We start from the raw sequence: 24,825 nt of genomic DNA on the forward strand, positions 1-24,825 counted from the left end.
AAGGGGCAACAGAAGCACGAACGGCAACAGAAACAAGGGGCTTTGGGTACGAAGGCGTGGAGGCTGGGAGATATTGGAGAAAGGTCATGGGGAACCTTTGGCTTTCCAATTTATAGGGCTGGCGTGATATCCCAACTATCGCAGAGTCCACCCGTTTTGAAATTCAAAGGGTCACGCATATGGAACCAAAATTCTCTCAGGTCCAATGACAGTTAATGTTTCTCTCTCCCACGATTCTCTCCCATTTACATCTTTTTTCTCTCCCCCTCTCTCTGGATATTTAACCATTTACATCTTTTTTCTCTCCCCTCTCTCTGGATATTTAACCTCCCCTCGGGAAGCGGTTTCTTAAGCCAACCACGTAAGGGGCGGCATTGACGACCACCCCCTAGGCTGAAACTTATGTTCACCTAGGGCCCAAGTGGTCTGACTACCATGACCACGACCATGTGAAAAAACCACTCAATCTCTTGCATCCCTAGGGGAGCCTAGGGGCTATTGTCAATGTAAAGAATAGGGATCCCCTATTCTGTGGATCCATACCAATAAAGGGCCGCTGGTAGTAGATATTATCAAAAGCTAACTCTGACACACACGTCTGGCAGGGCTTGCATGATCAGTCCCTGATCATGGAAGGAAACCTCACGACCAACCTAGTTGTGAAGCAGGTATTCACCTAACCAGTCTAATCTCATTTAATACTACTCACTCAAATGTTTTCCTTCTCCAACACTTCTCTCACGTACACAAACAGATTTCTCTAACCGCTGCCATGCATCGATGATGTGGCTGCCACACCCAAAAACATTGTGAAACCAGCCCTAAGACATGGTATTATTTGGTTTACGGTTCAGTGATAAGTTGTATGAGTTTTTTAAGTTGAGGAATGAAAATTAAACTGAGTAAAGAGCTGAGACAAGAAATTGACCTATTCCAAACTATAGATGTGTAACCACATGCATTATCTTAATACTACATTGCAATAATTAGATGATATAGTGTTTGATTGGGTTTTGACGATTAATACATAACCGTCGTCTCCGCAAATGATAAAAAACATTGATTTACCTCTCTCCTCCTCGAGGAATATTTTCTACTGTTCTTGGTGAATGCATATACGCGATGCTCCTTTTTGATGGAAATATCGGCCTGTCGGTCGCTCTCAGAAGCGACGAAGCGGCATGAATAGACGGTATCAGCCCTTGTGTTCCAACAGCACAAAAGCTGTTTGCATTTTTGACAATGGCATTTTAAAGCCCCTTGCTTGCACTTCTTGTCATGTCATGCACCGATGGTATGGTGGCAACAGTTTTTATTGTTCTGTTTGTTTTTATTTCTTTTTCTTTTTCCTTGATACTACTAGCTCTGGTTATAAACGAATATCATTTCAGATGTTCTTGCACTCCACTTTTCACTACTACAAAATTTATTTAGTGCGACATATCTAATATGAACGGATTAATAGAACCGCATGTACAAAGATACCACAGACGGCTCCAAACTAGAACTGTCTGAGAAAATGTTAACGAGCAATTGCAATAAAATGGGACGCTACAGTACAGACTATTACAAACTACAAGTATATATACTAATAGTACAGACGGTTCTAGCTGTCTGTACTATTCTTTTTTACAGACGGTTCCAAATTAAAATCGTCTGTACTAGCTCTAGTTTAGAACCGTATGTACTAATAATGTCTCTCGTTTTGAGTGTATACCTTATATAGATTATTTTCATGTAATGGTCAGTAATGAATAACATGTGAGATAGTAAGGAAGGTTCGTGCGAGGTTAGAGCTTGCGGATTCAACTCTTAGAAAATATACTCGTGGTATTTCGTATGAAAAATCATGTGACTTGCGATCGCCCCTGCATAATGATATAGGGGACTGGTGTGAATAGAAAAAATATTTTTTTTTGATTTTTTGGCTTATAAAATTTAGTACATACTGTTCCAATAATTTATACAGTGTTCCGCACGAAATTTCCAAACCGTCTGTACAAATCATTATTCTACTAGTGTTTAAAACATTGACTTATACCTATTAATATCCATATATTTATGTAGATTTGTATCAAAAAGTATTTTTATTAAAAATATATAGTTTATTTGTTTTGTAGACATATTAAATATAAACTAGTGGTCAAATAAGTTTGCAAAACGAAAAACCTAATTCCGAATAAGCTGATCGTTGGATGGCGTGTCGATGTGCAAAGAAACATATATTTATAGTAAGAGAGTAAATACCAGGAGTACGTAGTTTCTCTCGTGTTTGAATCCATCAATTGGGCACACACGCAACCATGATTTAAGCTATATACCTACGTACTCCTATAAAATATACGAATTATAACAGATTTGATTCGTTGTCTATCTAATTAATCAAACAGTCACTATACAAAATTAGATCATATTTCTTCTTCTAAAAATATATTTAATCTCTCATTATTTATCTTACATACCTAAATATCTAATATTTATCTACCATATATTTCAAAAATATATTAAATCTCTCATTATTTACCTTATATACATTCACTATCGGTTTTCTTCAGAGGGTGTATCACATCCTGTACTTCACCTGCAGCGCTGAGTTCCTCCAGAGAGTATGCTGCCTCTCACACTTTGTCTACAACGTCGGCTTTCTAAAGAGAATGTGTCGTCGCCTACATATCACCTCCACCACCGTATACCACGTATGTCATTTTTGTCATACTATCTTTACACTAAGGTACTATATGAGAATTATTTTTATCTCCTTACAAATCGGTCACCATATTACAAATCGGTCACAATATTGATTCTCCTCGCATCGTTCAACGGACAGTCAACTCTAGGCAATACAGTCTCCTCCACTCTCTTGTTCAAATATTCATGATTCTCCTCTATATTAAAATTATATGATCATATTGTGAATTTTATGTATGTAAATTTTTTTTTTATGTTATATATTTTTTATTTTTTTAATCGTTATATCTCATATATCCCATATGGATTACATATGTGTGAAATACTTGTGCAATCGCTAGCAAATGCACCCGAGTTCCGAGAGATATCACATTGCACATGAGTGTGTCGGACAAATGCTCTCTTTCTTTACAGTGGGGCTTAGAACGGTGTTAGAGGTTTAATTTCCAAAAAGAAAAACAAAAGGAAAGATTCAAATGTGAACCTGTTGCTAGACACCCATGTCTTACAGATTTTCTTTTAAGGAAAAGAAAAAGGTCTGATAATTTAATTTGATCTCTTGGTTGCTGAACCTTAAGGCTTCCTGTGATGTTTAATCGCACTTTCCACAAAATGGAAATGTAACAAAAAAACGCAAATGATACTCCTTTTCCAAATTGAAGTTGGACTGTCTTTTAGACTGTTGTATGATAATTATACAAATAAATCAACCTAAAAATGAAATCGTAGTTATATTAGTTATCCCAAAACACACTACAGTACAATTCGACTAACGTGTTTTCACGTTGTAGACTTGTAGTCTCCATCATTAAACTCTCTTGGTTGCTGAGTGTCTGATTTTTTTTAAAAAAAATGGCTATGATAATCAAATGCTCTTCTCACAATACAAGTGATATGATCGATGAGAAATGAAACTCTTCGGCTTATGTCAGAGTATTTTAAATTCAACTAGCAAAATCTCTACAAAAATATTCAGACGCTTAGCCAAAAAAAAACCCCCTACATTTTGGGATCCAATTCTTACTGGAGTGGTAGAGCCAGAGTATGACCCGTCTATTAGGGTCTAAATACCAGTGCACATTTTTTTATACACGCGGAATTTTCCGAATCAATAGTTGTAGGTGTGTAATACTCACATATTTTCGAGTAAGATGTCTATGTTTAGTGTGTTTGTGCGTGCATGTGCCTCATCTTTATAATCACAAAGATAAAAACTACTTTTTTGCTTCTATCTTGTACAAATTAGAGGCTTATTTCCTTGCATCAGTGCTTCGTTAGACACCAGCGCCTAATAGGCACTTATGCACAAATTACATCTAACTAAAAAGAATGTACATGCAGAGATGAATTAGAGGAAATGAATCTATGTTGGTGCTTGACGATGTGTTTGTATTATCTCTTTATGCACTCTTTTCACGAGCATCTTGTGTTTGTACATGTCCTAACAGTCTGAAGAATAGCTTAGCATAAAAGTGTTATCCTAGTATTGAAAATTTTAAATTATATCAGCTCTTACAACATAATTTCACATTCAAAATTGTTATTTTATGACAACATAAATTTCTAGATTAATTCATATATACTAAGAAAACTCCAATACATACATTGAAAAACCAGAATAATATTCCATAGCTTCTCGAGAAAAAAAAGAATGGTGAGAACCCAGCATGTGCTTTGGTGGTTAGTGGAGGTGATTATACCTCTATCTACTACTTTTTCTGGTTACAAATGTAGGTCGTTTTAGTCTCCTCAACTATTCTCTAAATATAAGTCATTCTCGAACTTCTATGCATTTTTTTCTCTTTTGTTCTCGTCTTATCCTTTTTAATAAATGCTATCACTCTCACAAATAAATGAGTTATCTTTTCTAATGCAGAATAAATGAAGGGCAACAAGATCATTTGATCTACTTTCTTAACCCTTATGCACTAATCTAAAAAGACCTATATTTACAATTGGAGGGAGTAGAAATCAAACCTCATATTTACTTTTAGGTGCCTCATCAAGAATAGTGGTAGGTGACGTAAGCCCTTGATAGTGTGGTGTTTGTCAATCTTACAGTGAGGTGTCTGCAATGACAGTAATAGTTGTGTGAGTACTTGTATATATATATAAGTAGTGTTAGTGTGTATACTTATATGTGTTGTAATTGAGTTTAAAAAAAAGAGAAAAAGAATGATATATCAAGAAAAAGAAAAAGGAGAAAAGGCACATATAGTAACAAGGTAGGCGGCAATCCAACGCAGAAAGATCGAGGCGGGGCCGGCGAGGGGCAGCCTTGTAATTTTCCGCGCCCCACCGTGCTCCTTTATCTTTCCCCCACCTCCCCACGTTTCGCCTCCCATTTCGAAGCCCACCGAATTCCTTGCGATTCCTCTCCCCTCGCCTCCTCCCCTAGGGTTAGAGCATCGCTCCCCCGATGAAATCAGATTTTCATTTTCTGTTCTCTTCGATCTCTGGATTCAGAGCTTTGGCTCGGCCGATCCAGGCGGTACTTTTTTGGGATCTTTATTTGTTCTTTTTGCCGATTTTGATTGGTTTCTATGCCTCTCCCCTGCAGGGATCGCCGGAGAGGAATCGCGAAGAGGGCCATCTCGTTCGAGGTTCGTGGTTTGGTGACTATTCAATTAAAGAAATTTTTTTATTCTTTTTTATTTTTGTGGTGAAAATCTGTGTTTTCTCGGTCAAAAGCTGTGATTTTTTTGGACGGTGTTGAATGGCTCGATGCGAGACTAGTTGAGCCGCTCCGATTTGTTGATTTGCTCTTGATTTCTGTAGGAAACAGCGCTGAACAGTCAGAAAGAATACGGGGCTCTGTTGTAAAGGCGTCCCTTTTACACGTCTCGGGTGTGGTTGCGGCTAGTTGATGCCTCTTTAGGTGTTTTGCCCAAAGTTGGTGAGCGGATATGGTTGCTACTTTATAGATTTGTTGCTCTGTTGCGTAAAGTAGCGAAAAGTTGCGGCCTCTTTTTAGAATGAATTTCACCCCTGCTGTGATGCTGTTAGGTGATTTGGTTGTTGCCTAAATGATAGGGCAGGTTACATTGCTAGTACCGTCAGTTTGGTATTTGACCAAATTACAATTACCCTTTGTAAGATGCTTCTTAAAGTAAATTTGATCCGTGCAGGATTTTGTTTCATTAGGCTGCAGTATGCTTTACAGTATCAAGATAGAATGATTGTTTTTGTAGATTCTATGATCGTTTTTACTACTAGTACATGTTGTCCAATACTAGGCAGCAGATTATAAGTACTACTTACTTTTAGAAAGTTGCAATATGTTCTATCACCTACTCTGGTAGTAACTCGGTGTTTTGTATCATTTCTAGTTAAGGAAGCCATGGAGCACAAGGAGACTGGATACGGATGCCAGGCCCCTGAGGGACCCATACTTTGCATCAATAACTGTGGCTTCTTCGGCAGTGCGGCTACCATGAACATGTGCTCCAAGTGCCACAAGGAGATGATAATGAAGCAGGAGCAGGCCAAGCTGGCTGCCTCCTCTATCGACAGCATCGTCAATGGTAACGATGCTGTGAAGGAACCAGTTGTTGCTGGCAACGCAGCGGTAGCTGTTGCTCAAGTTGAGGTGCAAACACTCAATGTCCAGCCCTTTGATGTTGCTGGTCCCAGCGAAGGGGTGGCGATTATCCCCAAATGGAAGGAAGGGCCAAACCGGTGCAGCACTTGTAGGAAGAGGGTTGGGCTTACGGGATTCAACTGCCGGTGTGGGAACTTGTATTGTGCAGTCCACCGCTACTCTGACAAGCATGACTGCAAGTTCGACTATCGAACTGCGGCTAGGGATGCCATTGCCAAGGCTAACCCAGTGGTGAAGGCGGAAAAGCTTGAGAAGATCTAGGGGTTCGTACGGTTTGCGGAACAAAAGATTTGCAATCTCTGGTGCTTCCATCATGCGGATTTGCTGCTTTATCCATGCCTTTCCCTTTCATGTTGGCTGCTACAGTCTTCTTGTTCGGCACTTGGATGCATGGCACACACTTCTGCGGCTTCAAGAATCCTCTTCTCTACCTCTGGTCAGTTCAAATGGTCTGCATGTTGGCTATGTTGTGTAAGCTTTATTTATGGTCGTCTCTTGCTCCGGCGGAGCTTCGCATTTAGCTAGCTCTGTGATGTACTATTGTCCTTGGCGTGTTACACTGCAACCAGTAATAGTAATCTGCAACCGTCCGTTATACGGTGCTGATGATCATTTGCTTCAATGGTTTTAAATCCTGTAGGTGTTAATTTCATGGCATTATACATTTTCCTTTTTGTTATGAAGTTTTGGTTTTTGGGTTGAACAGAAATGAGAAGGACTTTGCATGTCACCCAAGCATAAAATACATGTGAGCTGGAAGATGGGTTTTTGGGGATAGCCTTTGTTGATACCTGGAAAGTATCCAATGAAACTCAGCACATCGATTGTTCAGTATTTCTAGTATAAGTTGGAAAAGAGGCTCAACCAATTTTTTTAGTATCTGCAAGCAGCGGGCCATTGCAACTCAATAGTACCTTACTAAACATGAATTTGTCTTTATAAGTAGGGTGTTGGCTTGAGAGACCTAATGGTCAATTGATCATCAAATCCTTTGAAAGCTCAATTATTGTTTTGGGGAATAGTATTAGTTGGACTTTCACAACTTTAACACTAAGCATGCAAGATTAAGCGAAAAATAAGGAATGTTAGTTCTACCAAAAAAAATGGAATTATATCGTCGTGTACTAACGTATGCTAGGGCTGTGGTTTGATCCTTTGCACCGAACATCTTTCTATTCTACCATGCTGAAATTCTGAGTGACTAGAGGAAAGGCCAACACAGCTGTGCTGAACCGTTGGGTTTTTTTCCTTGTCAGATTCAGTTGGAGGTTCTTTGCTTTGCATTTTTGTACAGACGATTGTGCATTCCGTATGCTACTTGAAAGAAAAAACACTGTGCTTCGAAAGAAACAGACAGCGAGCTCATGGAACAAAAGAACGAGGCCCTATTTGGAGTGGAAGATTTCATCTTTCAAATTTGAACTTCTGAACTTCGTCATGATCCGTACTGACGTTCTGTAAAAAAAGTTGTATCTGTTCTCTACTTCAGTTTTTCTTTTCCTCTTGGATCCGCTATTGAATGTGTTCGTGGTCACCTCGCTGTCACCAGTACTGCTTGGATCTTGGATCTCATATTCTCGTTTCTGCGCGCCAGATGCAGAGTTCCATTTGATAATTACCGTTGTACTAGATGGGCTTCCGCTCGTAGTCCAAAGCTTCTCAAAATTTACCAGATTTAAGCTTCGAGATCAAATTACTCTTCCTTTCAATTTCAAAAGACAAGCGTCCAATGTCTTCATACCGTATACCATCAGCCAGCAAGACGCCACTTGCCAGCAACAGCCAACAGGTGCAGCAGAGTGTGGCATCGTCGAAGTTCGCAGCAATCAGATGAACGATACACGTTTCGAAACAAAAATTAGATGAACCATATGCACAGAAGATAGTACTATTTTTAAGCGAGATCCAAAGCGGATGCCGTCATCATGCAATCGGGATAATGTATTGTACACCATGATAACATAAAATTAACTAGCTTGTTCAGCCACCTCACACCATCGAGACTCTCATATCATTCACTTCATATAGATCTGAATAACACCATATCACCATAAAAATATATAATGGACAACATGGGTCAGATCAAACTTGAACAGCTCTGCCCATGCATTTCTAAAACTAGGTCCGTGCTCATGTTTTTCAGTAAGAAATATGTGCGCACCAAGAGCAACAGATTGATCGTTGATTTTATTCATCTTGTACAAATTTTTTTATTCACGGCTTCAAAAGGTACTCAATTTAGACCGAAGAAAAATGGCAAGGTGAAAAAGAAAATATATGCATAAGTTATTAGCAAGTTTCATTGCTGTAACTGCAAATAGTAGAGGAAATATCCTTGTAAATCTACTCTCCACCCCTTCACTTCCCGTGCAAAGCTATTTTATTTTTAGGACCGTTGGAAATACATGAATCTCTATTACTTAAAAAACACGTAGAGCGTCCAGATTTCGCTCTACGCCGCGTTCCGCTTCCAGAATTTCCTCACTTCTTCTCCCCCGCCCGTCCGCTCTCTCTCACACATCTCGCAACCGCCTGCATGCCTCGCCCCCGGCCTGCTCATCCTCTCCTCCTTCCTCGCTACCCACCTACCCATACCCTGTACCCAAGCCCCTCACCATGCCAGTTGCCGTTGCCCCTATGCAAAGTCGACGTGAACCACCAGCGTCGTCGCCCTCCCCCGCCCGGCAACTAGGCGCGGCCTTCCCGCTACCCGCCGCCTCCTTGCTCAGGCCCAGGACGCTCGGCTGGCCTCCTCCTCCCACTCCGGCTGGCCCTGCGCAGGCTAGCCTCCTCCTCCTGCTCCGCGTGGAGGATGACACAGGCCGCAAGCGTCAACACCCGGATCTGGCGGTGGAGAGGCCGAGCCCGCTCGGATCCAGCAGCCGCGAGACCGGGGAGTCGTTTGCAAGTCTCGTCGCCGCACCACCTCCGCCACCACAGCACCATCATCGCGCTTAGCTTCCTCGTGATGCTCGCGTCGTTGCTGCTCGCCTCCTACTTCTGCCTCCACCGCGGGGTCGGCGAGGGGCTGGGGGCGGCGACGCAGCTCCGCGCGACACACCACCTCCTCCACCTCCAGCTCGGGGCACATCTCCATCACGGTGCCTCGCATCGTCTTCGTGGCAGAGGACTACGACTCCCCGGGGTCCCTCCCGCTGCATCGTTGTCATGGCCTCGTTCGCCAGGCTCGATCCTGCCGTCATCGCGTCATACCCGAGGGTGCCCTTCTCCAAGGCCACGACAGGGGCGGACACTGAGGCCACGTGCTCGATCTGCCTTAGCGTGTACATGGAGGGGGAGACCCTGTGGGTGCTACCCGAGTGCAGGCATAGGTTCCACCACGTGTGCCTCGACGTGTGGCTACGGCGGAGCGCGTCGTGCCCCGTGTGCCAGTCCTTGCCCATCCCCACCCCTGTCGCTACCCTGCTCTCTACCCCACTCTCGGAGCTCATCCCGCTATCGCAGTACGCTGCCCACCGTCGCCGGAGCAGGTGATGGGGATTGCCATTTCACACTCTTCATTCTTTTTGTTTTAATGCCGTTTGTTGTTGTTTATCAACGATGGGATGCAGTTCTGATTGTTGCATTGGTCGGGACAGGTTTGGGTGATCCATCAGTGATGCTTAGCGTTTTCAATCTGTCGGGTTAGAACTGCCGTAACTTGGAGAAAATTTTGCTTGGTAGCAGCACATTGTTGGACTAAGGCAGGCAATCAGTGTACATACATTCTTCTTCCATTCTAATATAGCTTTTATCAAGTGAAGTTACCTGTGTCCTATAGTTGTATGTGCAAGATCAATCTCCGAATCATCTTGTTCCATTTATATGAATTATATATTGCAATGTTCTTGTATGTTGGCTATCTTACTTTGGTAGCAAGAACATGAAAGAAAAACCTGCTATTTCTCAACAAAATGTAGGAGTATTTTTTTTGTGTAATCAAGTTTCTAGCATCTAAAAGGAAGCTCCTTATTGTAACAGAAGGTGGAGAATTCTTCAATATAATTCTTAGTTATTGAGATATTTCTGGGTATTAGAGACTTCTGAATCCCACGTGACTGATAATTTGGAGCATTGATTTTGCAATCACGATGAATCAATTTTTGTTTTGTTGTCATAAATCGAATTCATAGTTTATCTACCTCAGTAAACTATTAATCTGCAATGTGTTCAAGAGAAGCACCTAAACTTCCGAATGAAACTATGACCCTACCTCGGATATAGTTTCAAGGTGTATGCCCAAGACGAGACTACGACATGTGTACCATTACACTGGATGTTTGTGTACCTTAACTATATTTTTTCAAGATAGTCCAATCTTTAACTATATTTTTTCATCTATGTTGGCTGGCTGCAAAAGGTTTTTGGTTTAAAAGAAAAAAAAAATAGATGTTTGGGGCATGCTGTGTGAAGTATTTGGTTCAAAAAGAAAAAAAATGCTTGCTGATATCTGGGACTCATGTTATAATTCAGTATTTAGGAAACTATCTATGTGCATGTGTTAGTATTTCAATAGAATCCTATTTGGAATGTAGCCCAACTATATTTTACAATTGCTTTGGAGGAGATGGAGAGGCAGTGACTGTCTTGGCTCATCACTATAGATTTGTCACTAATATTAATAAAGATGGCACTTCCTAGAGTTCGTTAAAATTTGTTTTTTCCCTGAAATGTGGGTTGGCATATTGCTACCATTAGGGCATCATATAGACTTCGGTATTAAAATGTTATGGTAGGGTTTCTATGTTCATTGTTTGTATCATTTTATTTTTCATAATTTTCATCTTGATCTCCAGTTTTGTATGCGGATGGTTTCTATAATTGTGGATTTTCTTAAACCCATCATAAGCATTTTCATCGTTGTTTTCACAAATTCCAACACTCACTGGCATCTCTGTGAGTTGTTGAAATGCCCATCAAAGATCACTACTTTGAGGTAACAAATGTTGATTCTGCTACCTCTGAACTCATTTGTGTAATTTGATTTGGCTGTATGAAGACGAGCGCATTGTTCTTCTCTCGCGATAGGTGATGTTGTTAATAGATTGTTTGTTGCTATCTTTGATCATCTGAACAAAAAAACTGCACCAAGGAGCTTGAGGCTATACAGAGACAACACCCTTTCAAACCACTAAAAGTAAGCATGCCTAGATAGTTTCCGAGATTCAGATGTGAAAGTACATCTAGACCCCCTATGTGGATTTTGCTTTATTGATGACAAACGATTAAGGGGCTAATGGATTTACTGACGTTATGAACAGGTTTTAAGTCCCATTGGATAATCTAAGAGATGTTGGCGTCCCTCAAAAAGAAAAGAGAAGCGGCGTATAGTTACTTAATAGGCTCTAATTCTTTTTATTTTAAATTTAAGTTAATGATAGCCGTACTATCAAGAGGGATGCATGTTGATAATCTTGAAGGTGTCTCAGTGCTCAAAATATCCTTTTAGAATCAAAAGTTGAGAGACACAATCACCCATATACACCGAGAAAAATGTTTAGTTATCTGAGCCCGGAGTCTCCGGGTGAACCCGGATACTCCGGATTCTGAACAGTTGGTCGGAGTCTCCGGGTGAGACTCTGGCAGAGTCTCTGTTTGAGTTTGAGAGCTCAACTTGGAGTCTCTGGGCTAGCCCAGATACTCTGGTGTCTGGTATGTGGTCGGAGCCTCCGAGTGAGACTCTGGCAGAGAGTCTTTGTCTGACCGTGAGAGTTCAACCTGGAGTCTCCGGGTTAGCCCGGATACTCTGGAGTCCGGTTTGTAGCTGGAGTCTCCGAGTGAGACTCCGCGAGAGAGTCTCGGGTAGGCCTTAAGTCATTAATCTGGAGTCTCCATGTTGGCCCGGATACTCCGGATTCTGGTGTCTCCGGACCCTCCGGGGAGGCTCCAAACAGTATTTTTGCCTGCGTTCCTATGTGTTACCCGGAGTCTCCGGGTGAACCCGAATACTCCGAATCAGTTCAAAATACACAGTCACAACTAGTTTTTAAAGTGAGCTATAAATATCACCCCCCCCCCCTCTTGAATAGCTGCTGAACCAATTCGTGGAAAAACTCATTCAAAGCCATTCAATAGCCCTCCTAACTCCTCTAGAGCTTTAATTCTTACAAGATTTGGAGATTAGAGTTTGGAAAGTGAGATTGAGTGCTAGAAAGCAAAAATCCACTCTTGAGCACTTGAGGTCATCGCCAAGCTTTCAATTCGTGTTCTTTTCTCTTGTAGCTTTGTGCTCCTAGACGGCAAGCCCTCACCCGGAGAGCACCTAAGCTTGTGGAGTGCCCCGGAAAGTTTGCATTACCCCCTTTGATTTGAGTAAGAACCTTAGTTTGATCTTTATGGTCGCTTAGGTGAGGAAAGAGTTAAAAAAAGACCCGGCTCTTTGTGAGCTCCTCAACGGAGACGTAGGCACCTCTTTGTGAAGTGACCGAACTTCGGGAACAAATTCTTGTCTCCGTTATTTTGTTGCACATTTACTTGTTCTAGTTAATCTTTGGGATTTTTTTCAATCTATTTGATTGTGTGCGTGTGACTGTAGGTAGTTGGTGATAAGGTATTTAGGCATATTTTAGAATCTGTGGTAACTTATAGAATTATATAGATTTGCTCGAAAGTTCATAAGTCTAAATTTCTTGTATAATCCAGATAAGCCCGGAGTATTCGGGTTCTGTATAACCCGGAGTCTCCGGATTGATCCGGAGTATCCGAATTCAGTAATCCACTGCGAGGTTTTAATTTTCAGAAAAACGCCTATTCAGCCCTCTCTAGAGGACATCTCAAGATGCGAGATTAATTGGAACTTTGAACATGTATTTTTTGTATGGTTACTTCAGATAGTACAACCAAAAACATTTGTTGAGGACAGGTAATCGTATATTAATGCTAACACTTACTGATCGAACATGATGTTTGCAGTACTTGCATGTTCTCATTGCAATGCTAAATTAAGCTTGAGTCGGCTTGTATTGTATATATCCTAGGATTTAATACAGGTTTGGGTGTTTTTAATTCTTGTTTGGCTAACTAGACACGATGTGTGGTCTTTTTTTATAGGTAATGCAGCTTGAAATTGACAAATGAATTTAATTCTGCCCTCTCCCACGGTCTGCTCTCGCTCGTGGGTGAGAGTCAACAATGTTATCATGTACATATTTTTAGCTTGCGTTGCAACACACTGACGTTCAGCTAGTTTGGAATAAAACAATTCAATTCTCGTAAGGACAAAAAAAAGAAGAGAAAAATTCTCGCTTTCCAAATGCGGTCTCGGGATTGGGACAGACATGAACCCACAATATCAGCCACCTCCAAAGTCCAACCCAAATATTTTCTTGGTGAGAGGCTGCATCAACCTTGAGCTGCAGTGTCGCCTGTCAGGATCCAAGGTTGAAGAAGACGGTGTAGAATTCGTCCCTCAAGGTGAACAATGGCTCGAGGAGGAAGGTCCTCCTCTCCCCCTGGCAGCGAAGCTGATCGGGTGGTACCGCCGTAGTGGCTCGGTCCGCGCGAAGGTCGCCGCGCGCCGGAACCCCGCGCCGTAGTCACCGTGCTTCCGGGCGCTCCCGCAGCCGACCTGGACCTTCGCACCGGTGGAGTAGCCATTTCCGCCCGAAGTGACCAAGAAGCAGCCTGGCCTGGCCCTGAGCTTGAGGGAGACCGAGCCGGGGTCCCCACCGAGCCCCGACACCATGCTGAACAGAGCACTGGGGCTCTTCTCCACGCACAAAGTGTAATACTCCTTCATAATATGATCATCTATTAATTTATATAAAAGAGCCAAAATAGAATTTAATAAGATGGATAAGATCGAGTAAGACTCAAAATCACACAATCAACAAATGAAAGTGCAATGTACCCTACCCATAATAGTTATATTACCTACACATACTACTTGGTAAGAAAAGCTAGATGCACTAGAAACAAATTCATAGTACACTTAGTAAGCAATAAAGACATGTATGGATATGAAACATAGGCAGGCAGGATTGCAATAAAGTCTACACACGCTAAAATAAGCATAAACTCTAAACAAGCATAGATACAAAACCTATACATGTAAAGAGCAAGGAACTTCCAGAATCCGAAATTTCCAGATACAACCCGAAACTTTCGGTTTAAACTTGGATATTCTAGATTCTGTAAATTCGAGAAAACTGTATAGAACAACAAATCTATCACAAAGATGTAAATTATGAATTTAAAGACATTTTTATAGAAAGTTACCTTCATAGAGTGACATTGGAAAGATAGTAAATATAATTCTACACAACTTGGCTCTTTAATCAATTAGATAAATCTTCACATTATTTAGCCAAGTCTCCAATGCCCTCCATTTCACCAAGAAAAACACAAATTTCACTTGAAGAAAGACTAGTCTCAAAGCACAACATATAGGATGACCTCCATATGTATATGTGCATCTAAGTACATAAATTATTTGTAATATGCACTTAGTTCATTCAAGAATCTAGAGGAGTTTACCATATATTTTGAGTTAAATCACAAAAGGAATTTATAAAAGAAATACTTGTGCCAAGAATGAACTTACAACCATAAGACAATGTAGATTACCACAAGATGTGAATTATGGCTTTGCAATCTACATGTTTTTTCACTCTCTTTTTCTTCACATGGTAGATTAAGTTCATCTTCCATAGCCATCACCAAGTCCAAGTCTTCTAGTGTTTCTTTTAACTTATATAGCTCACAAAGACACAAAAAGGTAAAATTCACAATAAATTATGACAAGAGTTTTTAGCAATTACCATCCTTTTTTAAAATGTCTCCTTAAATATCATTGATGGAATAGTTTCTTGGACACTTGATGAGCCCTTGAACGAAGCACTTAAAGTGGAGATCCAATTTTAACTTCTTTCTTTATCTTAACATACCTCCAACCTTCTGCAGATTTTGGAACTTCCGAATTTGGCCAAGAATGTTCGATTTACAAAGACTGGAACTTTAGGATATTACCTAGAAAAGCTAAAATGCTTGGGGTTTTCATAAGTCTTGATCTTTTCTTGATGACCATCACCAAGCATTCATTGCTTGCATCACTCATAAGACTTTGCTCTAGTAGAGTACTATTAAATGCACCACTTTATAATAATATAGAATTTAAAGAAAAAAACTACCTAGTCAACTTCAAGTGTTCATAATCACCAAAGAGTGTGAACATTCACACTACATAAGGTTAAGGAGGCTAGATATTTCAAAGTAGGTACTTGTTACTGAGATGTCATTGATTTTTTATATTGGAACAATAATCTTCATACTTAGTGCCCTTTCCATAAATGCTGAGAAACACCACTTGGAAGGAAACTTGATATGAGATGTGCAATATAATTCTTCTCGAGTGAGCCAAGCCTTCAATACATCTCTAAGTACCTGTCATAGAATTGACATCAATTGAATTACTAGAACTAGCACATGTCAAATTTACATTAGGCAAAGAAAATATGCTAATGTCCACATAAGGTTCATAGAATTTTACCATTGTGACCATTACCTCATGAGCTATTTCTAGTATGGCATGAGAATCTACAGGATCTTCATGAGTACACAAAAACTTATCATGATTTTCTTGGAGGCTCACATGATTGCTAGTAAGCTTTTGAAGTTTAGCCCTTAGATCAATATTTTCTTTCTCCAAAGATGCTACATGAGAAATAGAGTTAGAAGTATAATTATCATCAACAGGAGAAATAATAGATTTATCCTTAGATAAAACATTACAATTAGGACTTGATTTTTCTAATCCAATAGAGGCATAGCATCTAATTTATCAATTAAAGAAATATGCTTAACTTTAATATCCCCATAAAGATTAGATAAGAACTATGAGTGTCGGTGACATGGGAACTAGGGGTCCCCGAGTCCCGAGGCCAGGACAGCAGAATACCATGTGGCGCCTAGTCCCCGAGGTCTGAGAAGACCAAGTTCCAGGAGAGGGTGCTCGGGGCCATAAACAGTGGTCCCCGAGTGCTCGAGTTCCTCGAGAACCCAATAAGTACAAGTTCCAGGAGAAGGTGCTCGGGGCCATGAACAGTGGTCCCCGAGTACCCAAGTCCTCGAGGACCCAAGAAGACACAGTTCCGGGAGGGGGCGCATGGGGCCATAAACAATAGTCCCCGAGTACCCGAGTTCCCTGAGGACCCGAGAAGACACAGTTCCGGGAGAGAGCGTTCGGGGTCATAAACAGTGGTCCCCGAGTACCCGAGTTCCCCAAGGACCGAGAAAAGACATATCCGAGAGAGGGCGCTCGGGGCTATGAACAGTAGTCCCCAAGCACCCAGAGTTCCCCGAGGACCTGAGAAGCCCCTTGCCAGTGGACCCCACAAGGGCTCAGTAGTGAGGTGTCAACTGGTGAGAGGCCCGATGCTGCATTTAAGAGGAAGCATGGCCTGTCACTTCCAACCACTCCCCCCATGCCTGCTGTCAGTCCCTGCCACATCCTGGCAGGGAGGCGTGGAGAAATTTATTGCGACAGGTCCCATCGCATGTCATCCTGCGCGGCTTGGAGATATCGTCGCTGGGCTCGAGGCTTATCGCCTGCCCCCTTGCTGTGTCAGGCCCGCTCTGACCGAGCGGGCATGCGGGGTGGTTCGGCGGCTGCCCGGTGGGCCCCCCTCCTGCAAACGGCTAAAGCCGTGCGTAATGGGCGACAAGACCGGCCAGGACGCACTTTTCAACTCCCCGTAACATCAAGCTGCAGCCCATGATGGTTGCTTTCCATTTATGGCTCATGGGGACTCGTGCCCTCCTTTCTGGGCACGCCAAGCCTCCCCGACGGTATAAAAGGGGGGTGCACCCCAACGACAAAAAAAAATTTAGGAGTTCAAGAAGTTAACGACTCAGACAAACCGGAACGAGCTCAGAGAGATCGGCACTTGAAGACCGAAGCTCTAGACTTAGACAAAAATTCTTGTAGCGCAAGAGATCCAGACAAAGGCATTCTCAGAGCATTTATAGCATACACACAGGAGTAGGGTATTACGCTCCATACGGCCTGAACCTGTCTAAAATTCCTCGAGCATTGACTCCACTAGCATCCGATCATCTGTCCCACCTGCATCTTGTATACTTTCATTTAATTCGCATACGAGGTAGATTTAGAATCATCGCCCCGGTCGAATCTCAAAGGGGGTCCCTCCGGATCCCTACTTGAGGAGTTCATCCTCCGACAATGAGATTCTTAAAGTTTTTCATATTTCTCATTTAAGGTCTTAAGCTCTTCTATTTTCTCAACGAGGAATTCCTCTTGACTCTAGAGGCTTTTCTCATGGCCTTCTATTATGCGTATGAGTTTGATCATTTTAGTCATTTTCTTTTTCGCAAAAGATCAAACTCGAGCACATCACTATCACTAGCACTAAAACTAGTATTATAAACACTTATCACTTTCTTTTTACATTTTGCCATTAGGCATAATGGAGCAGTGGAGTGAGGAGATGAGCACCTTGGAGAAGTGGATGCTTCACTTCTAAGTTGAGAACAATATATGCTATAATGTCCATATCGATGACATGTATAGCATGTCCTCCTTGATCTTCTCTTTGGTGGAGCCTTCTTTTTGATTTTTCTTGAGGCTCTTCCACCTAAATTTTGTCTCAAGTAAGCTTCTATTTCCTTCAAAATATTAGTTTTATAAATAATAATAGAAATAAATTCATTACAATGAGGACAATTAACCATATCATGATGATATATAGGCAACGATGCACTAGATGATATGCAAGGGTTAACAACACAAGTGCATATGGAATTTTCACTAGTAGTGTTGTTAAAGTCAAAAGAAAGGTTTGAACACTTACTAATCCCACTCACCAAATCATTACCTTACTCGGATTTTTCAATTCGTGAGGTAGATGACAAAGTTACATCCTTTTGGACAAGGGAGGAAGTCATTTGGTGCTCTTTATGATATGATGATGAAATAGAGCATTTTTCAAATGATATCTCTGGAAGAAGTTATTCTCCATCATATTTGGACTTGTTATATCTTTCTTTGATAGTAGTCCAAATGAGATGAGCGTCCTCAAGCGGCATGATAGATTTAACCACATTTATACTCAAAGTATTAAATAAAATATTAGTAGGTTGAGCATTGAGATGTAGACATTTATCTTCCTCTTTAGGTGTTAGCAAGATGCCACTAGAAGGAGAAATGATTACATCTACAACCTGCTCTATTTGAATATCCATGGTCCTAAATTAATAGCATGTGAGTATTCCACTCAAAATAATTAGAGCCATCCAATAGGAGTGGTTCTATATGCACTAATTCACTAGCCGATATCTTTACTCTCTAGGCAGTAAAACCCCAAAATAGAGACTTGACTCTGATAATAATTAAAAAGACAATGATGTCGACTAGAGGGGGGTGAATAGGCGTTTTTTTTTAAAAAAAAATCATCTCTTTTATCGTTGGTTTAAACTTGCAGCGGAAAATAAACTAACGAATTTTTCACACGTAAAAATCCTATATATGGTAGGCTCAACTAGTGCAAAATCACCTTAAATAAGTGTAAAATTTACAATCCTAGGGAGACAAAGATTATTCAAAAATAGCAAAATATATGTAAAAAACTTTAGCTAAAAATCCTAAAAACACTGTTCACTGGAGGTTTCAGGTTCAATCCGGAAACTCTGGGTTCAGATCTGATTAGAAAGAATCTGGACCTTCCGGGTTAAATCCGGACCTTCTAGGTTCAATAGAGAATGAACTCAAAACTGAAATTAAAGAATGCCTAAGAAGTTCTAGCTCAAACTGAATGAAGTCGTGTGTTTCAAATGATGATTCCAAGTAGATCCACAGAGAACCTACAATCAATTTCACACGAGCAATATGCATAATGTTGAGGAAGAACTCAAGAACAAGGATACAAGAGAGTAGACATAAGATTTGTTTCCTAAAGTTCGAACACCTTCTCTAGAGGTTCCTACGTCTCCGTTGAGGGACTAGATCACACTTGAACCGAGTCTCTATCAACTCTTTTCCTCTCCAAGCTCAGTCACACTAGAGCTTAGGTTTTCCCTCTTGATTTCTTCCCTTCCGGATGTGAAATCGAAGCTTTCACAAACTTTCTGCAGCACACCACAACCTTGTGTGCTCACTGGCGACGCCTAGCCGCCTAGGGGATTGAATCCCCAAGCGCTTCGCAAACTTCCTGCTGATAAACTCGAGTGCTCAAGATGGGAGTTTAGCTCACTTGCACTCAATCTTCCAATCTCTCAACCTAACTCACTTTTCTTCTCAAATCTCACACTAAAATAGAGTGGAGAGCTCTTTTGGCTCTAAAATATTTTTCTTTTGTGCCCAAGCAGCAACAAACAAGGGTTAGGGTGAGGGGGTATTTATACTCTTCCCCCAAAAACTAGCCATTACAGGCTTTTCTGGCCTAACCCGGATACTCCGGGTTCAATCCAGAACCTCCGAGTAAAACATTTAGACCTTAACCGAGCATCCTGTTTGGAGCAAAGTCTAGAGACTCCGGCAACCCGGAGTATCCGGGTCAACCCAAAATATCCGGATAGAACACTTATACCCTAGTAGACCACCTGGATCGAAGCAAAATCTGAAGACTTTGGCCAACCCGGAGTATCCGGATCAGCCCGGAACATCCTAATTCAGCACAGTTGGTCCTTTGAAAATAGCGATAACTTTTGATCCCGAAGTCCGATTTTGATGATTTTGGACTCTACAAAAAATTTATTCAGATGGCTACACATCCCAACTTAACTCATGATCTCAAACACATTGTATCAAACTAGGAACACTCCGAAACTCAATTCGGACACTTTCACGCTTTCCACACTGGATTCCTAAAGCGAACTCTCGCTTTGGGTTGATTAGAAACTCAGCACTGAGACATGCAAATAACTCTATGGTGTATCCCTTTTAATAATACAACATACATATACTCAAATTCAAATATAAAACTCATTTGAACCAATTTGAACCTTCGAATACCTTCAAGTACCGCTTCTTTCTTTCAAACCTTGAGGGTTTGCCAACTTCTATATCGTATTCACTCCATCTCTTATTGATTCTTCATGTGATTGATGCGAATCACTCATAGCTTCCCATAGCATCGTACGGTATTGGCGCAAACTCTTCACTCGCTCTTCACCATCGTCTTAATCCTTCGGTGCCAAGCCATTTGCTTGCCTTTCACCACAAGATGGTCCATCGCAGCTGAGTCTTGCTTGCCCTTCACCGTATTGCCATAAAAAACCATTTTGTATTTGACATCTTCAATAAATTCACTTTATCATATATGGACTCCAATCTTGTTCTTCACTATAGGAATATTGAATTTCAATTCAACTTATACCTTCTTATATATTCTAACCCTATCTCACTCTTAAGCATAAAGCACATGGGTTAATCCATAAAACTCTATTAACAATGACATACATTTAGTTACTTGATCTCCATAAATAACTTAGCATTCACGCTTATCGCTAATCTTATATAAGCTTTTCTTTTTTCTCATGAGCATCACTAAGAGCTTTTTTATTTTGATGCATATATCTCCTCCATGCATCATTTATAGAACAACTTACTAAAAAACTCAACAATATTGTTAGTCCAAAGGTATTGCCATTAATTACCAAAATCACACATAAGGGCTAGATGCACTTTTACTTGTGCGTTGTCTTCACTTTAGAGCTTTAGTCACAAAGACAAGCGCATTTGCGTCCCCGCACAATCTTCTTGTCACCGCTCCATATCAAGTCGAAGGGTCAACAAGTTACCGGCGAGTCACCAAGACTCTAAGACGCCAGCGTACCTTTCAGTACATGATTAGATCACTCATTTATCCACTCTCTAATTTACAACACCTAGCAACACATCTCTCTAGGCCTATAAGCACTAATCACTCTCTAATCATGTGCTTAATCACCTTGGATGAACACTTTAAGCACTTAGATGGGTTGGATGTCTTCTTAGGTGTGTATGAGGTTCTCTAGACTCCAACACCATCAAATGATCGAGTGAGTGGGTATTTACAGTCTCAAACCTGCCAACTAGTCGTTGCTCTAATGGTTCAACTTTACTATGAACATCGGATGATCCGGTGATAATATTAGTACAATCGCCGGACCATCATGTGTGTATATCAGTGGATACTAGTCATTGGAACTCCACTCAGATACATTCTGAACATCAGATTGTCTGGTGTATCATTCACTTCCATTATCGGACTATCCGGTGTGTTGTCTTACGCTAAGCCGAGCCACTTCTTCTCTGTGCAATTAGTCCAGTATGTACACCTGATCATCGGACCTTATGGTGTGTTGATTTCTAACTCCCTTAAAAAAACCAATGTTCTGTTAAATGCTCCAGTGTTCTTACTATTCTAATACCGGACCATCCGGTGAGGTGATCCTCACCCTCCGTCAAAAATACTCCGGTGTGTTCACCGGGGCATCACCGAACCTTCTGGTGAGTGCAACTTCACTGAACTCCCTTGACAGAATACTTCTGCGTTGCCAAAGCTTTTATCACCGGACCATTCGGTGAGTTCAACAACCTCTGGACAAAAAGCTCTGGTGAGTGCAAATTCCTCTACACCAGACTATCCGGTGAGAACAATTTCTCTGGGACTTCTCCAATTCAATCAAACTTTGTTCCGGTTATGGTGGCTTCTTCATGTATTGCATCCATGAGACCTACTAACATATATTCTTAACGAACATGTTAGTTCCAATGACTATGTTATCATTAATCACCGAAATAACAATCATGACCTAATATGGTTATTTTCGCTATAGGCGTCCATATGAAGACACTAGTTTTGTTCAAGAGATCCATCAAGAGGCGACTGATTTCTCGACATTTGCATTTTGCCAGATGCATCAAAAGACACTGATAACAATCAATTATTGCTACATGTATAGTAGATTCCATGTGACAACCCAAGTTTTTCTACACAAAACTTTCTCAAGAAAAATGTCCCCTCTGTATTTTTGTGATAAACCAAATAAAGGAAATAAAAGAAATAAAAAATGCATGAAAAAGAAAAGAAAAGGAGAAAGAGAAAACCACAAGCTCCCCCCTCATCCCTCTCTCTCCCTCCCTACGGCCCACGTCCAACCCCGCCCCTCTCCCTTGGCCTCCATCCCCCGGTTAAACCCAGCCACCTCTCTCGCTCTCTCTCTGGATCAACCGAGCACAGACCCATCCTCCCTCTCCCCTCCCCTCCCGCGCCCCGCATGGGCCGAGGCCGCACCAGCCCGCTCACCCAACCATGATCCCGCCACCTCTCCCTCTCTCTCTAGCGCGCTAGGCCCGCATGTTGACGCCGTCTTCTACCTCACCCCCCTTCCCTCCCTTCTCTTTGCAGCAAACCCAACACCACCCGGCAAATCCACGCTTGATTCATGGGAAAAGACCCCGGTGACCATGTAGAAGGGAAGTCCACCAAGGAGAAAAGAGAAAGAGATAGCGTGCGCCCGAAATTGAAGCTCAAGACATGGAAAATCACCGCGGAAATCTCGTTGCCAGCCTTAAACCCTAACCCGACATGACCTCGAGCCCGAGCTATATAAACCCCCCTGCGACCCTCACTTGAGCATGAACATCAACTCTGCCTCCTTTTCCCCCACTTCCTAGTGTGCTAGCGCCGCTCTAGAGCCCTCTCGTCGGAATTCCACCACCGTTGTGCCGCTGGAGCCACCCCGACATCCACATGTCCCCCAAATGGGCTTGCTGAGGTGCCAACATCGCGTTTCGCTGCTCACCGTCGAGTTCCAAGCCGCGCAACGTCTTTTCGCCCTTCTCCAGCAACACATCACCGCATGGAAGTCGCTGTCGGCCTCCACTCGTGTCGAAGACAAGGTAGGTGCCTCATCTGTTGTTCGATCTCGTGTGTAAGCCTAAGATTAGGACCCTCCCTTATTGCTTCGTGTTTTAAATCCCAACCGTGGATCAGCGATTGACGGCATAGGTTTAATGAGCTTGATGCACAGTCAGCGTAGCCACATGGACTAGCCACATCAGCTCCTTGACCGACGTGGCAAGCCTAGTTAGCAGAAGCAGCCAAGCTAGCATGCCACATCAGCCTCCCTTTCCCCTTTTTCTTTTTAAACCCTTTGCTGACATCATCTCTACGCAATAAATCTCTTTTCAATAGAAAAATAATTAAGATAATTTAATAAATCTGAAAAATATTGTTTTATAAATAATAAATTTGGTAAAAATCTTTAATAAATTAGATAAAGGTTTTTAAATGTTTTTCCAATAGAATAATTTTTATAAAAATATTTTTAAATTCTATTTTATGTGTTTTAGTGATAAAACAAATGTTTTCAATTATCAAAATGATTTAGAAAATCTAGAATAATATTTTATTAATTCTAAAATAATTGTTTTAATGTTTAAATAAGTTTATTTAATGTTTTTAATTCTAGAAAATAGGAAATAATTATGATAAATCAATAAATGATTTTATTTAGCAAATATTTGTAATAATAAATTTTAATTATTTTTAGTGTTTCTTTAATTCCTAAAAATCCTTTTTAACTCTAAATAATTGCTAAAAAAATCTAGCAAAATTCCTAGAAAATACTAGAAGCCTCTAGAAAATCCTAGGAAAATTCATGCGCTCTTCTTTCACCCTTCCAAAGCCATATCTCCACTGTTGGAACCCCAATCTAATCGTTTCCTTTGCAATAATTCACCAAAAATCATAAAAATAATAAATTAAGTTGTTTGGTGTGATTTTGGCTCTTTCTTGGTTCTTGGTGTTTATTGCCTTGTTTTAGTTTGCGATTAGACACCAATGTCCAGGAACAAGAGTTTGCAGGTTTCCAAGACCAGGAGTTCGAGGATCTTGTTGAGCACTAGGGTGAAGGCAAGTTGTCCTTGATGCATTTTGATTCTAAGTTTCTAAATATTTTTGTTTATAAAGTTGCATGCTTATAGTTGTAGCTGGGAAACCCAAGTAAGATTATACCTTACTTTTCTCATATCTACCATGTTGCCTCGTTTTTGATGGGATCAATGGTAGAGTTGCTTAGCCATGCCTAGGAGTTCGATAACAACTTGGTATAATAATTTTGATAATGTTTATATCCAACATAAGATAAAATTGGTGGTACTGATTTTAGCAACATAGACTAGGGAAGTTGGGTTGGTTGCCAAGAGCAGGTGGATAGTAGTCTTGCTCAATTCGATTAAGGACCTATTCATGGTGCGACCAGACCGAGTTTTACAGTATAACCACAAGCCTGGTATGGAATAAACCTGGCTGACTAATTAGTCTCTTTCAACATAATGTAGACTAGGTGGTGGAATAGGGAACGGATGGAATTTCCCTGAAACCGTATGGCACAAGAAGGAGCTTCCGTTGTTGATGATATTTGTGTCACGCGGCAGTGAAATCTTAGCAGATAGACACTTATTGGGAGAAACTTTGTAAAAGCCTTGCAGTGGTCAACTCGACGTACACCTCGGAAGTGTGTAAGGTACCAACGGGTACCAGCAAAAGAGTTCGATCATGTCTTGTGAGTAAAATGTATTTCTGCAAAGTATA

The 24,825-nt window shown here is 41.2% G+C and overlaps 1 protein-coding gene and 1 pseudogene across 2 annotated transcripts; both read left to right on the forward strand.

Annotated features, from left to right (window-relative positions):
* Positions 1–4,935: 4,935 nt before the first annotated feature.
* Positions 4,936–6,911, forward strand: LOC133927026 (zinc finger A20 and AN1 domain-containing stress-associated protein 8-like). Of its 2 annotated transcripts, XM_062373267.1 has the most exons (4): positions 4,987–5,087; positions 5,249–5,291; positions 5,467–5,584; positions 6,018–6,911. In XM_062373267.1, the coding sequence occupies exon 4, from the start codon at positions 6,029–6,031 to the stop codon at positions 6,548–6,550; it is 522 nt and encodes a 173-aa protein (XP_062229251.1). In that variant the 5' UTR covers positions 4,987–5,087; positions 5,249–5,291; positions 5,467–5,584; positions 6,018–6,028; the 3' UTR covers positions 6,551–6,911. The 2 variants fall into 2 exon arrangements, with proteins under 2 accessions (XP_062229252.1, XP_062229251.1); XM_062373268.1 differs by lacking the exon at positions 5,467–5,584 and having other exon boundaries at positions 4,936–5,087.
* A 1,868-nt stretch (positions 6,912–8,779) lies between these two features.
* LOC133925955 (RING-H2 finger protein ATL67-like) lies at positions 8,780–10,232 on the forward strand (annotated as a pseudogene).
* Positions 10,233–24,825: the final 14,593 nt, after the last annotated feature.

Source organism: Phragmites australis, chromosome 8 (genome assembly GCF_958298935.1).
Source record: "Phragmites australis chromosome 8, lpPhrAust1.1, whole genome shotgun sequence".
NCBI lineage: Eukaryota > Viridiplantae > Streptophyta > Magnoliopsida > Poales > Poaceae > Phragmites > Phragmites australis.

What these genes read in the sequence shown, in the direction of transcription:
- LOC133927026 (XM_062373268.1), top strand. Translation starts at nt 6,029, where the DNA reads ATGGAGCACAAGGAGACTGGATACGGATGCCAGGCCCCTGAGGGACCC.